At 40.8% G+C, this 18,909-nt stretch overlaps 1 protein-coding gene across 1 annotated transcript in view; it reads right to left on the bottom strand.

The window, feature by feature from the left end:
- Nucleotides 1-268: 268 nt before the first annotated feature.
- MAGI2 (membrane associated guanylate kinase, WW and PDZ domain containing 2) overlaps nucleotides 269-18,909 on the bottom strand; it is a 1,116,794-nt gene continuing 1,098,153 nt past the window's right edge. The window contains exon 22 of the mRNA XM_065403425.1: nucleotides 269-1,071. Within this exon, the coding sequence (XP_065259497.1) occupies nucleotides 269-1,071 (803 nt within the window). The remainder of the gene's footprint in view (nucleotides 1,072-18,909) is intronic.

The raw sequence follows: 18,909 nt of genomic DNA, 5'->3' as shown, positions 1-18,909 counted from the left end.
TTTGGTTTCTTCCATAGCTGCCAAAGTCCCTAAAATGGAACTGGGGACTTTAGGGTCAGTTTTAAATCTCCATGTTGACTATATGCTGCTTGAACTTATTAGACATTGTGCACATTGTCATGGAATTACACATTAATGTTTCCATTCCTCAGTGTTTTGTGTATATGTGTGAGAGTTAAAATAAATTAAAATAAATCAATGTGAGACAGAAGCTAAGAAGTATGTTTTGCATCAGTGTGAAACAGTTAGAGGGCAACAGTTCACTTATTTATCTGCTCATGGCAGACGTGCCAGACTTTAGTACACTAGGTAGCTTATCCGAGCCAGGAATTTTCCATGGGCCTGGTGAGACAGTTGCCTTCCGAACTGTATTGTTGATGCTGCGCGTGTTAATGGAATGGAGATGTCCCTTCCTGGGGAACTCACTGGGTTTCCCATCAGGGTCCCTCTTGTTCTGGTCCATATCACTTCCATGTGAGCTGCAGCTATTGCTACTGTACGTCTTTGTAGCACCAACTAAATCAAGCTTGACATGTTCAGAAGCTGCAGCTGATTTCTTCTCAGTGGTATTTCCAGATCTGTAATCTTCTTTCATACTGAGAAATCCATCTTTCTTGCTTTCTGGCTTCTTGGATCTCCCAAGATGTTCGTCACTGATTCCGGCACATACATGCTCTCTTGCTCCAGCCTCGATCGTAACACTCTGTCCCACTGCCTTACTTTCGGAGGTGGGCCTGCCACCACCAGTGGTCTTTTTTTTGCCTTCTGAGTATCCTTTCCTAGAAGCCTCTTCATGCTTTGTCCTGTCTACCTTTTTAGGACTTGCTGACCTTTCTCTTTGCTCTCCTAACCTTTTCTTTTTGTGGCCATTTGACGAAAGCTCCTTTGGTTTTCTTACATCATGTTCCCTCTTGATATCCCATCTTGGTTCTGGGTTTATCTGGTGAGAAGGGTCAGAGAGTGGGGCTAGATGTGATGAAGATAATGGTGAAATTATGTCATCGAGGGAAATAGCTATTTCCGGCAGACCTGGGGAGGTGGCAGAGAGAGAACTCCAGGAGTTTGGTTCGTCTGTTATAACAACAAAGAGAAGGGAGTTAAGGAATTATTCACATAATTTGGACCATATATTTCAAACATCAGTTACAATATCCAAAACCCATACTGGACCTAAATCCGGCAGCCCTTAGTGGGCAAAACTCCCATTGAAATCAATGGATGTGGGCAGTAGAAATGACATCAAGAGATTTGCCTGAGTAAGAACTGTGGGATTTGGTACTGAAAATATCAAGTGCGTTGATATAGGTTTAACTTTTCTTTGCGTATATTAAAAGTATAATAATAATGACATATACTGGTGAAATCAAAATGCATTTTTGAGCCATTATAGTGGATTGCTTAGTGAGCCATATAATTTCGCTCTCAAAGTACAAACAAAGAGGCCTTTCTGCTATCTATTATACGTATCCCTACAAGCATACAACAATCAGCAGAAATTTGTAGGCCAGACCACGTCATCGATCAAATCCAATTTTTTCTAAACAACTATACTATTGCAATGTCTAGGGCCCTATTATTCTGAAAGCATATCTACAGTGTTCTGCCTTATGCAAAGACATACAGGCTCTGGAAAGTCTTGGCTATTACCCTTGACTTTGTCTCAGTTACTCTGCCTCAATAGAATTTGGATAGATTCTGTAGATCCCATTTTCTTAAGATAGATGGTACTTAGGATATGCTGAGCCACAAAGAAACCCAGAGGCATCATGTTCTTTTCCATTTCATAAATGCATGTTTATTACGGAGAAAATGTTATCTCCTGACTGAGGGTTAAGTCTGGGCTTCGGAAGGGCAGCACTTACATATCTGAACTATTCCTAAAAATCGACAACATTTCTTTTTCCTAAGTAACGTTGTGGCCAGTTTCAAATCATCATGAGGATGCACATTAGTGTGAAAAGTGAAATGTGCTTTATGCTTCAGTCTGGGATGTAACGACTTACTCTATGGAGACCGTACGCTTAACAGAAGCAGCCTGCTTAATTATTTATTTCTGTTGCAGGTAAAAATAGAGGAGACAATATTGAGGTGGGTGATGTAATGAGAGGGAGCAGCATGACCAGCTGAGGAGATATTTATTTTCCCATCTGGTGCCAGTCGTGCTTTTGCACCATGAGCATATCTGGGGAAAAATAGCATTTGAAACGTCAAAAGTGCAAATTCTGGGTAAGGCAAACACACTTTGGGCTTGGATTCTAACTGGGGCCAGGGTCTCCACTGAATTTTAAAACCCCTCACACTAATAAAAGGAGGGCTCAACTTTTCAGGCCTCTCAGCTCTCATGAATTTGCCTATGAAAAGCTAGTGCTGCACAGTCTCAGTGGCCTCTTCCAGACATCTATGGGCTAATTTGTTGCTTAATACTGCTCTATAACTCCCAATAGAGTTAACGGGAGTCATGTTTGGGAACAAGGAGCAGTGCATCACCGCTTGACTCTTTAAAAATAGCTGCAGCCTATTAGATCCTGTTATACTTAAATCACTAGCTAAATTTCACTTAAGTCCAAGTAATTTTTTGAAATATTTTAGTGCAAAAACTATAGCTTAAAATGGTAACCCTCTGATTTTTTTCCCTCCTGCTTACACCATAGATCTACCTGAACCAATTTTTTCTCCCAAGGAATTAGTGGGGGAAAAACTTTTCAAGTAAAGATCCTCTGTGCCAAGTTCATATCAAAATTAGAAAGCTCTGGAAAAAAGTCAAATTTTGCCCTTTTTTAATATCCACGCAACACCACTGAAGTCAGCTGTGGGGGCAGGATGTAAAAAGGAAACAGAGAAACAACTATAATTGTGCTCTTGCCAATTGTAACGCATATCCACACCACCCCCCAAATTAAAGGCATTGTTGAACTTCACTGACTGGTAGCAGAGCGGTCTGGGCTATTTTGAAATCCCTAATCTCACGTGACAGTAAACGACGTCCTTGGGGGCGATCAGTTCCAGAGCAGTAAAAATAGGACGGGCCAGCAGCAATATGATTGAGTGGAGTGATCTAGCTGCCACAGTACAAGACTGTGTCAGCCCCTGCAAATCACCTGCCCCTATTGAGGACTGAACCAGTTCGCTACCTGTCAAAAACAGGGTGGATGGGCTAATCACTTGCTCCCCATGATACAGCGCAGTGGCCGCAGGCCTATCACCTGTTCCAAAACACCCAGAGGGAAAGGGACCAAGGGGTGAGTGGGCCTGCTGGGTAGCCCTCTGAAAATAGAGGGGACCCGGTAGTCAGGGGACAGGGGGTAAATGTTCTCTGAGCTGTCCCCCAAGAAGATTTACAACCAGCTAGGAATCCTGCAGAGAGAGCCCCAAAACACACTCTGCTGCTCCCAGTCATTCCCCAAGATCCCTTACCCAAACATGTCAGACCCGTGTAAAGGGTTGAATGTAGTTCAGTTTGAGTTTTAGGTGAAGCATTGGTGTCTGGTATATGCATGGATTTCTTATTACTCTGAGCCTGTTCATCCATTCTCAGTAGTTACCCAAATCAGACTCTGGCCAGGGATGTCATCAGTCACTCTCCTAACTCTTGCTAAAAATGCCGTAGAATCTTTAATGACCCCAAATGGGCAGGACCTCAATTTTCTCTCTTTCTAAAGGCTGCAGTTGCAACAGAACATTGCTCCCAGCACCATGCCTGGCAATGTATCAAATACTGACGTAGCCAAGGGCTGCCTCCTGAAACACCAACAATACTTCCTGTAGCGCTAGAAAGTCTCCACTCCAGTCCCTGGCTTTGTTCAGCTGCTGAGAGCTGCTGGTGTGCAGTAGGGCAGGCACGGATCACTACATTACATGCTGATGTAACTTTTGCTTGCAAGACTCATGTTAAGACTGAAACCTTGACATTTCTCTCTTTAGCTCACATGGGATTTTTGCAGACAGGTAAAGATTTTGTACAGTCAATAACCAAAATGGAAGCTTACACTGAAGTGACTCTCCTGTTTACTTTCTTTATCCGTGATTGCATCATGGAAGACTAATGGAAATTTTATGCCTAGAGTGACAGATTTTATAACATGCCAATTTTTTCAACAGTTTGGCTCCTCCACTGCTAAAAGTGAATACAGGTGAATTATATGAACAATTACATTAGCTGCCAAGTTAGAATGTATAACGTCACTGGTATTTCCCACTTCCTGGGCCTAGAAGTACTACTTGCAGGGAGACCTTAATGGACATTTTGCCTGTGTAAGAACTGCATGATTGGGCCCTTTGCTTGAAATTTATTTATATTGTTTTTTTTCACAATGGAATGTGTGCATCCATTTTTTAAGACCACTACTATAAGGGGAATTTGAAATGCCCTAAGAAAATAATTTCCAGTCTGACTATATCACAAAAGATCCCTATACATAGTAAATCCCCCAGTTTATATTTTGGGGAAATGTATTATGTTTGAGGAAGAACGTGAGAACAATAACTGATTGTTATTGTCTCTAAACATCGTCATTTTGAGACGGAACCTGTTCCCCCCCCCACTTCTTTTTCTTTTTAAATGAGACGAAATTATGCAGAAAAAAGCACCCTTCAGTCTCGGTAAATGCTGGCAGCAAGCCATTGTTGTTGCAACATGGAATTGACTAACAAAGAGAATACTGATGCAGTGGTATTTAAATATAGTTTTCCCCTAGTGTTAGAATGTTATGGGAAAATATCAAAATTCTAGGGTAGATCAAAGGGCAGTAATGTAAAGTAATTTGCCGCTCAAAAGAAAAACCTTTTAAGAGCTGTGTGCAAACATAATGGTTTCTTTGAGCTTGTTCAACCATCACTAAGATGATTGCTTTTCCATAACAAACATAAATATGAAATATGCAAAATTTTATGCTTTAGCGCTACCAAATTAATTATTTTACTCTCTCTCTTTCTCCTCTCCACCCCATCTCCTTTCTGAGGTCATGGTTAGATTCTAGAGGAATTTGGTAATGTGTCTGAAGCATCAGGTCCTTGCTTTAACGTCAAGACATTTTACAGATACAAACTAAGGCTACATCTACACTACAGGGGGGGGTCGATTTAAGATACGCAAATTCAGCTACGCGAATAGCGTAGCTGAATTCGACGTATCGCAGCCGACTTACCTCGCTGTGAGGACGGCGGCAAAATCGACCTCCGCGGCTTCCCGTCGACGGCTCTTACTCCCACCTTCGCTAGTGGAGTAAGAGCGTCGATTCGGGGATCGATTGTCGCGTCCTGACGGGACGCGATAAATCGATCCCCGAGAGGTCGATTTCTACCCGCCGATTCAGGCGGGTAGTGTAGACCAGGCCTTAGTCTGTGGTGGTAGTTATAAATATAACCTATTATTTAGCAACTTTCATTCCAAAGGATCTGAAAGCATATTACAAACATTTAAAACTATATACAAAGATATACTTTCATTCCCTTCCACACTCCACTGAAATGCAGCCACATCTGTGGTAGAAAATGGCGGCTGTTTAACAATCTATGAAATACAAGTTTATGAAAAGAACAAAAGAATAGCATGTTCAGTTGAAACTGCAAGGGGGGAAGGGGATTTAGGCAGGATTATAACTACCCATATTACAATGTGACTAGAATACTAAGGCTGTCACTCTTACAATGGCCAGAAAAGGAAAGAAAAGAAAGTGCCATGAGATTTTTAACGTGACAAAAAGGAGGAAATGAGTTAAGCGGGAACTTTCCAACGGTACAAAGAACAGTCAGTTTCCAATGCCCATTGAACGTTAATGGTGCCTCTCTCATCTGTGTTTTGGAAAATCTCCTTTGAACTAATACTGTAAATAGAGTAGATGAACTGGGAATGTCATGAGTTACTGCACTTGCATCCCAGTTGGTATGTTAGCAGGTGCTTTTTGGTGGAGTCCCAGTCTTCACCACCTCCACCATGTGAGCAGAGATCCTGTCATGTGCAGGAACTGAGCATGTCTAGCTAGAAACATTCACTTATGTAACAAATTGCAGTCACATGAACATAGTAGAGTGGTGACTGAGTCCCACATCCTCAAAGGTATTTAGGTGCCTAACTCCCATTGAAATCAAAGGAGAGTTTACATCTATGGGGGAAGAGATACTAGACAGTCGTTTTGGGGAATAGTGACTTGAGAGAAGTAGGAGGAAGGAAACTTTCTGGCTAAAGATGTTTTGATGATATTTTGGCAGTGGAGCCAAACATATGAAGTGTGTGTGTGTGTGTGTGTGTGTTCCTCTCCTAATTCAGGTCTAATCCCACACCTGGTGCCCATTTTTTTTCTGACCACTCTGTAACCATGACAACAATTACAGGTCGGGACTGCAATTTTCCAGCTAAACAAAAAGATGGTACCTTCTACAGAACAGTGCCCTTGCATAATTTGCTGGGGGCACTGGCTTAGTACTAAATCAGAGAGAAGAGTGTCATCTACTGATTAACCAATATCACTTTCCTAACACCTCAAGTTTTCATTAGACGTTGCCCATCCAAATCCTGATTAGCTCTAACCTTGCTCAGTTTATAATCTCTGCCAAGCTTGCAGCCCAGGATAGTAAGGCTGCAGACATACACCCACTGGGTCTCAACTGTTTTAAATAATGAGTCAATGGTTTACCAATAACCTGGGATTTTTAATCAGTTGAATTTAACTTTAAAGTGCTAGTGTTAAGTCCTTTTAATGTTCAATAATAGCACTAATAATAATAATAAAAACCTGCCTGATGAAATATAAAAAATAATTATTTGCATTTTATTACAGAAGTAAAATAAAATTGCAGTGCCTCTAATATTCAAATTACATGAATAATTAACAGTATTTGTAAGCTTTGGTATTTTCAGAAATAGGAACTAAATAGTTCCCAAAATGTCTTTGCATCTGTTTTTCATCTCTGTGACAAAGTGCTAGTGAATCAAAGAACTGGTCGATAAAATCAAAATGTGGTACGTCATATTTTACTCTTTTACATCTGAAATTACATATTGCCAGAAGGTGACAAACTTAATTCTTACAGATGCAGCTAATAAAGAAAATAGGGAAGACTTATCCCTGGTGTGTATCTCAATACAAGTCAGTGGAATTACATCTGGCATGAATCTGGCCCTTTATTGTTATATCTTGGAATGCCTGTTATGTTCTTGATTGCTTTGGTCTCCTGCAGCTTGTGTTTCATGTTCTTTAGGGTAGATCTTTCAACTCACTTTAATGATCTGTCTTGGAATTTTCACAGCTACTGAAATCACAACTTTTTTTAGTTACTGAAGTAAATGACTCAAAGGTTCCGCACTTTGAGTTTTGGATGGTTTGGGAAGCCTTAGAATCATAGAATATTAGGGTTGGAAGACCTCAGGAGGTCATCTAGTCCAATCCCCTGCTCAAAGCAGGACCAACACCAACTAAATCATCCCAGCCAAGGCTTTGTCAAGCCGGGCCTTAAAAATCTCTAAGGATGGAGATTCCACCACCTCCATAGGTAACCCATTCCGGTGCTTCACCATCCTCCTAGTGAAATGGTGTTTCCTAATATCCAACGTAGCCCTCTCCCACTGCAACTTGAGACCATTGCTCTTTGTTCTTTCATCTGCCACCACTGAGAACTGGAAGCAACAAGCTTTCGAGCTTCAAAGAGCTCTTTCTTCTGGTCTGGAGGCGGTAACCAGAGTGTCTAAGCAAAATACAAGATATGACAGATTGTTACACATAAGGAGTTCACACATGCTGCAGGAGACCACTTAAAATGAAGTGGCCGATTAAGGCAGTAGGGTGTGTTACAAATTGTTGTAACGAGCCATAAAACAAGTGTTGCTGTTAAGTCCATGATTTTTAGTGTCCACAGAGTTATGAATTTAAGTTTCCAGGCTCCTCTTTTGAAGCTGTGCAGCTTTCCTTTGAGGCTGAGGACGGAGAGGTCAGATATGGCGTGATAATGTTGTGAAAAGTGTTCCCCCACACTGATAGGGTGTTTTTTTAGTATTTTGTCTTCATTTATCTGCAGGTTTTACATCTGTTGTGCGGGCAAGAGCTAGTGACACTTTACTTTGGTATATCTGGTCTGTGGGGACTTTGCTCTTTATATATATATATATATTCTCTACTCACACACTATCATCTCACCCAGTTTGTAGTACCCACGCAACCTCAATTTTACCCTCTTGCTTTAGTCTGTATATGGAAATATGATACTGAATTCATGCTTTGCCATTGGTAGTAAAGATTGAGAGGAATGTAGTCCCAAGCTACATTCAGTTTTGTCAGAGTACAATAGGTTTTATGTTATGACGTGCTGTTGGCTAGAAGAACGTTTTTATGAGCAGAAATAAAATAATTGGTCTGTTTGGTGTTACGAAATGTGTGGCAAATGTCCTGGTGCAAGCTTGTCTAATTTTATATAGACCTTATAAGTGATAATTATAATAACTATCCTGTGTTGACTTTTTGTATTGATTAGTGGTGCAGTGTTCTAGTATTCTAGTATATTGTAAATAGGTATAAGATTTTTATATTCTCCTAGTAATTTTGACTTGTGCATATATTATTGCATATTTTCAGGGCCAAGGCTAAACCTAGATGGAAAGTGTAAGTCAAGTAGGATGATGGCAAGAGAGGAAGGATTATATGACAATGAGGACGTGGCTAGATCTCTTTATTTTTCATTTACAGACTTGGTAGTGTTTGGAATTTTTGTTGCCTGTAATTTTTTGGTGGGTGAAACACATTCAATCTTAATTCTTTTGAACAAAGTGATTTCAGGGGAATTCTCTTTGTTTTAATACGTGACAAAGGTTCGAATTGGGTTTGGCGGATAATTTCTGCATGAGGCTCCTTAAAGCAGGGCTCCCTCCTGCAGGTATCAGCAAGTCCGTAAGAGGCTTGTGAGTGTGGAATTATACCTGGGTGGGAAAAGGGGCTTGATAAAGGAGACAGCTGCATTGAAAGCTTGGAGCACTTAGTTTGTAGAAAATCCCCAGAGTCTCCCTCTATGCCTCATTTAGGTGCATCCCAGTTCCCTTCATGCCCTATTGCCATCGCTCCTTTCAGACTCTTTATTATTATTGAATGGCCAGATGTTGCTTCCTTTTGGATTCACTTCATGCCACTTTTAATTTTGTCCTGTATTTAGATACAAAATGGTATGTGTCCTAAAATAGATCAGACAGGAAGTCTCCCACACATCCTTGCTGAGGACCCTCTTGTGTGCCCATAGGCAAACTTCCCATTGATTTCCTTATTCTTATATACTGCCTGAGAGTTTTGGAGAGTTAGGAATCTAACTTGAAAATCACTGATGTGTATTTTAAACCTAGAGATTGCTAGAAAGAGACCAGCTTTGAAAGGAATAAGGAGAAGAGTTCTTTTCAAGTCCAGAAGAGGATATTGTCTGGTTTCTGGACTCCAAAGGACTTTACAATGAAAGAGAGAGGGGACCACTCTCCTAGCCCCTGGTCTGGTAAAGGCAATGAGTTAACCGTGGCCGGCTACGAGCTAGTCAAGTGATAATACTTTATTCACTTTAATAAGGAAAGCATTTTATTCAGTGTGGCCAGACCATGGAGGAAGAGCTATTGGAAGCCAGAGCAGGTCTCATCCAGAGCTGAGGCGTAGCAAGGAGAGCTATATTACAAATGACTGTATAATTAAAAAAATTAGTTTTTATTAATAGCATTAAGCCACACTGTTCATACATATGTTAATAAAATGTGTGGCATTAATGAAAAAAACATTCTATATAGAGTGAATAATTTAAGAGGTCGATACTACACCATTAATTATTTTTAAATATTAAAATTATTAATTATTGCAGCTAAAATAGGCACTAGGAAGTCTCACATTTTGACTGGTCGATAAATAGCTGTCATTCTTAGAGCTATGCGGTTAATATTGGGGACATAGTTTGCTGAATAAAGTAGCCTCAACTTACAGTGTTTGGACAGTGTATGAGTTGCTGAATAAATGAGCTGATCCTGCCAGGTGCTGAGTGCCTTCTGTGAGGTGCTGATCACACTTAACTTCCATTTAAGGACTCAGTTCAGCAAAGCAGGGTGTTTAAGCCCATCCCTACTGAACAAAGCACTTAAGTCTGTGCCTAAGTGCTTTGCTGAATAGGGTAGACTGCTGAACCGGGGTCTAAGAGAACACCTTTCAAGAACTAGGATACTGGGAATTGAAGATTCACAGCAGCACCTATGATCAGGTTAGTTATTAAGGCTATCGGCTAATCAGGGTGTCAGATTTTCTAATTCTTCTTTATAATGTCGGACAGAGTCTCCTGCAAAAAAAGACCAGTATAATGAGAGGGAAGTCAGTAAATGGGTGATCTTAACATTTTCATATTCAGTACATGGTTTATATGTACAACTGAAATATTGATTGAAAGCCCAGACACGTAGAAAGCTGGGTAGTATACACAATTCCACTTGCAAAACTGTTCCAGTATATAAAATGTTCTGTAGTCATCTTTGTTCAAACAATATGTTCCAATAAGTTTTTCAAAATTACTAGATGGCATTGAAAAAGTGTCAGTGACCTCATGCTGCTGAGTTTTTAAAAATATAGTTACCGGTATATTTGTTTGAAAGGTTTTCAAGCTAAGAATTATAGTTTCAATGGAATTTGGATCCAGGACAGATGTCAAGAACTCAACTATCCTTCCATTGCTGTTGGCTAAGGAACCAGCAGTTGGGAAAAAGATCACAAATAGATTGGGATAGTTTCAAAAGTGGGGAGACAGGATCACTTGGGACTCTTGAAAACAGGCCTGCCTTCCCTTCCCAGTTGACTTGACTTGTACTTCCTACATGCCTCTGCAAAGCTTTTGGAAACTGTTGGTTTCTAGTTGCTAAAGACTATTTTACTAAGGGGTTATTTTTATAATATTTTTTATAATATTATGAAATGAGAATGTGGAGCGGACTAGTGGATCCAAGACACTGCATCCCAACCTGTGAACACTCTTTAGCTGTACAGACAAGCAGTAAGTTGTCTCATTGGGCTTGGCTACATGGTATGGCAGTGCACATCAGTGGGATGTAAATTCCAGTGCACATCAATGTGTTACGCACTAACTGGCACCTGTGGACCCTGCTGCTGCATGCTAAAAGTTCCCTAGTGCACATTAATGCAGTCCTGTTTCAAACAATACTATGTTAACACACACTAGGGAACTTTTAATGCTTGCCAGCAGGGTCTACACAGGCCAGTTAGTGCACAACACATTGGTGTGCATTAGAATTCACACCCCACTTATGCACACTACTACACTGCGTAGACAAGCCCATTGTCTTTCCAGAGACGTAGCCTCCATTTTTATGCACAAAGGTGTGAAGTGTCCAACCTGAGACACCTGAAAGAGGTCTGTTTTATAGAGATGGGTGCTCAGCACTTTCTGAGAATCAAGTCCCTTTAAATTGACTCAAGTTGGGCACCCCAAATCACTAGTTACTTTTGAAAATTCAGACCACTGGGCCCCACTCTTCCAGGTGCTACACATAAGCGCCTCCCAGAAAACCTACATCCAGCTGAGACAGCATGGGGTGGAAGTTAGATGCCCCTACAGTTGGCTAATTCAGTGACCTACAGAGACATGGTCTGCAGAACTTTTATTATAGGAACTGTGCTGGGGCTTTCTGGGGAGGAGTCATCATGGCCTGCATGTTTACACAATATGCGTGGAGGGATTAGGAGAGGGAAAGCATCTTTGACCAGAATATGGGGACTCATTAAGCTGTACATAAAGAATAATTTTTCTTGTTTATGCTATTGTCTGGGTGACCCACTGCGAATTACTTATTAATTTGCCAAATCCAGCAAGTGTCTAGTGACAAGGTGCAAAGGCACTCCAGCATGTAAGGGGTTACTGGATTCCTTCCTGTCACATGGCTGAGCTGGGTGAGGCTATAAAAGGAAAGAGGAAGTTAGTGCAGAACAGGTTATTGTAGAGGAAGGAACTCTGTGAACTCTCTCCTCCCAGCTGACTAGGCCTTGGTTGGTTATTACCCAGTAATTGGAGTTGAGTTGTTCTGGCTTTGAGTTTGTGTCTTGGAAATACAGCAAGCAAATACAACAAGACAAGGGATAGGAAGAGACCTTTAGTTGGGACTTTATTGTTCCTTACAGAGTGGGTGAGTCTGGATGCCAGTTTATGTGACCAAACCACGGATAAAAGCTCCAGGGTAAGGTTTGTCATGTATTTTATTTACTGTAATTTAGCTGTGATCATATACACTTCATACGGTACTAGCAAATCTACTGTAGCATATTATGTAAAAATAACTAAGGCTTAGTAACAAGAGAACTCACTGTACAGCACTCTTATTAAAACTCTGCTCAGATGTGGAAACGGACTGCCAATTTTGATATGAATGATAATGTGTGTGGATTAGTGAGGTTCTACTTTAATAATAAATAATAATAATAATATAATAACTAATAATACTTAAACTTTAATTAGAATTTTTCATCTTTAAAGTGTTTTTGAGCATTAATTCATCTTCACAACACACCCACGAGGTATGTAAGTAAATATTATCTAACCTGCCTCACCCATCTGTAAAATGGGGATGAGTGTTTTAAGTAACTTGGTCAAGGTCACAGAGGCAGTCGGAGCTGCTCTTTTGACTTTGGAATTTATCTTCCAGGAGTTGTACATTCAAAAAATAAAGGCTCTGTAGCAGTTCTCTGGAAGATCAGACATACTGCCACAAAACCCATGAACATGTTCCCCATCTCTCTGTCTCTCCAAATGGCATTTTATGCTTTCAGTTCTGTAGCGAAAGATACAAAATACCAATATAAAAGGGCAATAAATCTTTTAAAATATAAAATCTGCTGTTACATAAGTCAGACAATAAATACCTTTCATTTTCCCAACTGAAGAATGTTCTCCTCTCTCATCAACTGCTACATATTTGTTAAATGCTATGGATTTGTTTGTAAAACACATTTTAATACTGAATTTTGTCCTTGAATAGTTTTTACCCATAGGTCTAAGAACTGATAGAACCTTTTGGAGCTCATATTCAAATTGCCTGATGGTTTTAGGCCAATTTTATTAACCAGTATTTTGATTCATTTAGTTAGTCCCTCTTTTTTCCACACCACAAGTTCCTGAAATTAAGTTGGTGTTGCTAGAAATAAGAGGATGGCTATTGGGAATGCAGCATGAATATGAATGAATGTTCTCAACTCAGTCAAGGTGGTCGCATAAGGAAAGGGCACTGTTTCAAAATGACCCTATTGATTTTTGCTTCTCCCATCGTTGTCTGATATATGGGACAGTTCAAGTTCCCAATACCATTCAACACTGAGCTCTAGAGATTTATAAGACAGGCATTTCAAAAGAATGAACTGGATTATCTGATTAGTACTCTCAACAGGCATGGGTATCTGATGTAACCGTACGAGTCAAGACTCATTAGCCAAGTACTATGCAAATGTAACAACTTTTAAACATGTAAAGAACTAGACACATGCAGTCCTCAGGTGGTTGAAGACACCTGCGGTGTTTAGCTTTGTGCTCACAGTCAATACCAGGCAGGCAAACACACAGCATAGCTTCCTAATTTTGTCATGTATTACACAATGGATAATACAGGGCTCACCACTTTAAAAAAAAAAAAAGGCACACTGAGGATCAGAAGCCCCCCAACATATATATCTAGGGTAGGTGTAACTTGACTTTGATGTGCTTGAATTTCCATATCAAATTCAAGCTCGTGGGCGTCCCCTTCAAGGCCCATCACTATTCAATCCTGCTCACGTCTCTGATCTTGTCTCCTGCCGTTCCTCCTTTTGCTCCTTTGTTCCGTCTTTGCTTCCCTTCTGTCTACTCCATTTATCTCCTTCTCCCATGCTTGTCCTCTTGCCTACTTTTTGTGCTGCCCAGCCTTCCTAGAACGGCCTCCCTGCAACCACTCTCTCATTGCAAGTCCTTCTTAAAACTCACCACCTATGCCGTAGCTGTCAGGTTTCTATGTATGTTACTTGGGTCTATATACTGCATAGTTTATTTGGTTATCCAAATGCACGGTGTTTTTTAAAAGGGATGCTGGTCAGCAAAATCCAGGGGAAAAAAGCATATCAAGCCATTTCCCCCCCTAAGATTCAAAATACTTTGTGATGCATAGGCATACACTTTAACATTACATGTAGTCACTAGATCAGTTTTTAATCACTTGGACATTTACTTACTTGACTTTCGGTATTTGTAGGGCAGAGGTCACCAGCCGGTCGATCGCAATCGACTGGTCGATCCTGGAGCCTCTGCCAGTCGATCGTGGTCTCCGGCCGCTAAAAGTCCGGTGGCGCAGCGGGGCTAAGGCAGGCTCCCTGCCTGCCCTGGCCATGCGCTGCTCCCGGAAGCGGCCAGCACACCCCTGAGGCCCTGGGGGAGAGACAGAGGCAGGGGTCTCCGTGCGCTGCTCCTGCCTGAAAGCACTGCCCCTGCAGGTCCCATTGGCCGGGAATGGGGAACTGCAGCCAATGGGAGTTGCGGGGGCGGTGCCTTCAGAGAGGGGCAGCGTATGGAACCACGTGCTGCCCCCCCACAGGGGCTGCAGGGGCATGATGGCCTCTTCCAAGAGTGGCGTAGGCCCGGGGCAAGCAGGGAGCCTGCCTTAGCCCCACTGCGCCACTGACCGGGAGCCACCTGAGGTAAGTGCTGCCCGGCGGGAGCCTGCACCCTTCCTGCACCCCAACCCCAGCCCTGAGCCCCCTCCCAGAGCCAGCACCCCTTATCCCCTCCTGCACCCCAAGCTCCTGCCCCAGCCCAGTGAAAGTGAGTGATGGTGGGGGAGAGCGAGCAGAGTGGGGCCTCGGGGAAGGGGCGGGGCCTCAGGGAAGGGGTGGGGTAGATGCTGGGTTGCACTTAAATTCAAAAAGCGATCTTGTGCATAAAAAGGTTGGAGACCACTGTTGTAGGGCATCAGGGCAGCTGATCTTATAATTACACATGCAGTAAGAAAAGTCCAGGAAATTCATTTACTTGTTATGAGCTTTAGATTTCACGGTTAAAGCAAGTCAGTGATTCAGCTCAATTTTACTAAGCAAGCAATTTTTGATGAGCCCCAAAAATACTGTATTCAATAAGAATTTTTTTTTCAAATAAATATAAAGCTATTATATCTTGGCTATTAATGTTAAGTTAATAACAGGGAGGAGGGATAGCTCAGTGGTTTGACATTGGCCTGTTAAACCCAGGGTTGTGAGTTCAATCCTTGAGGGGGCCATTTATGGATCAGGGGCAAAAAATTTTCAGGGATGGTACTTGGTCCTGCTTTGAAGGCAGGGGACTGGACTCAATGACCTATCAAGGGCCCTTCTAGTTCTATGAGATAGGTATATCTCCATATTAAATTTAAAAAAAAATTCATTAGGCTGTTACAAATGTGCAAGCTGAAATATCCTGAATATAGAAACTGAAAAGACAGGTGGATTTTAAGAAATAGTTTAAGTGAAATACTAATTACATTAAAATAAATGGCAGTACAGCAGTACTTTCTTAGTTAATTTCCACAGCAAGCTTTCTGCTTCTAAGACGGTCAGTTGATATCACACCTTGTTGCTTTTTGAAGGGACTGAGTAAATGAAGGACTAGGCAATGGAACCCTGTCCCTTGTCTGAATATAGGTCAAGACAGAAGTGATTGGAAGTTGTTACCACCTGATGGCTATTCAGGGACTATATGAACTGTGCTGGTAGCTTCAGTTCACTTTCATTTTCATAGACTTACAGATTCTAAGAGCAGAAGGGACCACTGTGATCATCCAGTCTAGCCTCCTGTATAGCAGAGGGCATAGAACTTCCCCAAAAGAATTCCTAGAGCAGAGCTTTTATAAATTATTTTCGGGAAGTTTTAAAAACATGTGTTATAGAAGCTGAAAATTCCATCCAACAAAGTTTTTTATGTTGATGACTGACACCCTGTCTCTGTCAAGTTTTGGCTCCAAGAAAAGTTCTAATAAGGCCAAATAATAATTAGAACATCGGCAGCCATTCATCCATAGCTGAGTTACTGAGTGCTACTGAATTAAGATACACTGATAGAGGATGCCAACATCTACCAGTTTTAGGAGGGAAAAACGTTCCTTCCCAAGTTTCTTAACCTAAAGCAACAAAAAGTAATTTGTGTGTGTGTGTGTATATATATATATACATATATATATATATATATATACACACACTGCAAAGTCATGGTTATATGAGATAGTATTCATTGTGGAGCCAAGGTCACCTAACTCACTCTATTTGTGAATATAGACTTACCAGATGAATCTGATATAGCTATGTAGTGCAGCTCTCTGTCTGCATGATCTCGCCTCTCAGTATCTTGAAAGATGACCTGTACTGTCTTTGCCAATGAGCATGAAGCGGAAGTGAGGTGAGATAACAGATTGTGTAAAATGGTACAGCTCTGATTTCCACACTACTAAGAAATTAATTCCCTTACTGAGACCCCCCCCAACCTCAGACGTTCAAACAAATCTGAGAACTGGATACAAATGTAAAATCTGTTAGTACAATGGTTTTCAAAGGGCCTCTAAAACTGTGTCAGCAAAATATGTGGGTATATCAGTTTGTAGATGCAAAGTCACATTTGGGGACACAAACTGGATAACTGCATTTGCAAAGGACAATAGGATGGGTAACTGATCTGCATGCACAATAACAGACTACTGCACTTCACACCCCCTCACCCCAAATGAGACTGCATATTTTGTGAGAACATTGTTAGAGGATCTGAAATGTTGGCCATGTACAGTATTTGGAGGAGATTTTCAAAGGCCCAAATGGCAGTGAGGCACCTTTGGAAATCTCCCTCTCTGTTCCCAACCTTTCTGCTTGAAGTGTTTTAGATTGTTCTGCTAGTAGGCCACAGTTTTAATGAAAATATTACGTTGTACAAAGTTATTATGTGAGAGACTTCCATAACTGTTAAATGTACCAGCAGAGATTACTTTTGAGATTTCTCTGATGACCACAATCAATATGAACCAGGAAAAATAAATGTTTCCTTTCAGGTATCATTTCTGGGTTGTGACTATATATTATGCATTTGGTAACTTTGAACAAACCACGCAGTAAGACCTGCTTTATGAAGGAAATAACTTGAAACTGAGTGCAAAGCTGTGCCGTCTGAATCAGCATTTTTTTTTTTTTGAAATTTTACTACAGAATGTTGCAACAAAAGCACAGCAACATTATTTTAGGTCAAGATATAACTTCCATCTTCAAATTAACAGTATTTTGGGGAGCCAAGTACCATCAGAAAGGGGTAAAACTATGGCATCGGCTTCTAAGTACTTTAGTTACTCTTCTAGGAAAGTTGTCGTTATAGTGTAAATCTTTGTTACAAATACAAGAGGCTACCTTCTCAGAGGGACATAGCCGGGCTTCTCCCACTAGCAGCAGTGGAAGTTACAGGGCTACACTCCCATCTAGGAAATGAAAATATATTCTTAAGGATCTAAAATAGATAGGTATTCTCTTTAGTTGATTAGGTTCTCAGCTATTAAGAACAGTCCAATATAGTAGGAGCCTCTGAACAAGCTAGCATGTAAGAAAAAGTAGGAAAAGCCTCAGTTAAAACAGTTGCGTGAAACAAAAGCATATTAGAGAATGATAATATACATGCAGAGTTTACAAACCGTGTCTTTAGGGTGGCCCAATAAGTAGAAATATGGGGACCCATGCTTGTCACTTTTCATGCACATGGAGAGACTGGAAGGTACCATTCCTAAAGGAAGGGGAGGAACAGCCTAGGACCAATCATTAGAATTAACAGAACCAGTGACAAAGATATATTACTATTGTTAGAACAAAGAATCCTTAGTAAGTTTAGAACAGCTGAGTAAAAAGCTTATAAATACAGGAAAAAGACTTTCTCTAAAGCCAAGACTAACAAGCATGCAGTAAGTCATCATATTAGTGAAAGATCGAGGTACTGTACATATATATTTGGGAAGCAGATTCTGCTGAACTGTGGAAGACATCTTGAGGTGCTTTTTAAAGGAGCTGTAACTCATAAAATTGAAGGGTTTTATTAAATTCCAAAATCATAAAGAAAATTCCTTCATATCAAAAATCTTTGTATTGGTATCAGCTCTGTCATTTTCAGTGTTAGTCACTGTGGCTGTGCTGAAACTCAAACAGCTGAGCTTCCCCAGGGCTTCTTGAAAAATGAGTCACTGCTAATTCCAGCATTTGTGTAAACTGAAACTTTACATTGTAACTAAATTACAAAAACCTCTCTTCCTTAAATAACTAGCAATGCACTAAGGCCCTGATTCTGCAAAGATTTAGGCATGTGGGTCCCACTTCCAAGCATGTTATTATGTCATGTTTGGCAAGATAGATGCCTAAAAATGCAGACTACTTTTCATAAGGCTGCAGAATTGGTTTTTAAGCAAAGTCATATCAGGAAAAATTTTTTTGTTTGAATTCATGAATTACAGCTTGTAACAAGCTCTTGAAATCACCAGGAAATTAAAACACACAGGAAAAACATAAAGCGTGTCAATGAAGGTTGCTTTAAGAAGTGGATTGGACCCGCTAGGAACTTGTCCCATTAAATATTTCCACTGCTCTCAGAATGATTAACGGCTAGGAATGAGGTGTCTAGGTAGCACTTCCAGGACATGCATAAGGTGGTGTGTGCTGCGAGTAACTGGGAGGCAGGAAGGGGATTAGAAGTTCTGGTCAGAGAAACAATCCTGCTGGAAGCTGGAAAAATAGGATCTCTAACGCCGGAGGAAATAGGGCCAATGCTGACCACATGAGAGAAGAAAAAATCTGAATTTGAGTAACAGTCATGCCTCATTTATTAGTTTTTATAAATAATTATGTTCATAACTCTAACTGCAGAAAAGAATGGGCAACTGACTGCCTGCGGCCATGAAGG

The sequence above is a fragment of the Emys orbicularis genome, chromosome 1 (genome assembly GCF_028017835.1).
Source record: "Emys orbicularis isolate rEmyOrb1 chromosome 1, rEmyOrb1.hap1, whole genome shotgun sequence".
NCBI classification, from domain to species: Eukaryota; Metazoa; Chordata; order Testudines; family Emydidae; genus Emys; species Emys orbicularis.
Note: the sequence above shows the minus strand (reverse complement) of the source record. Positions and strands in the feature narration are given on the sequence as shown.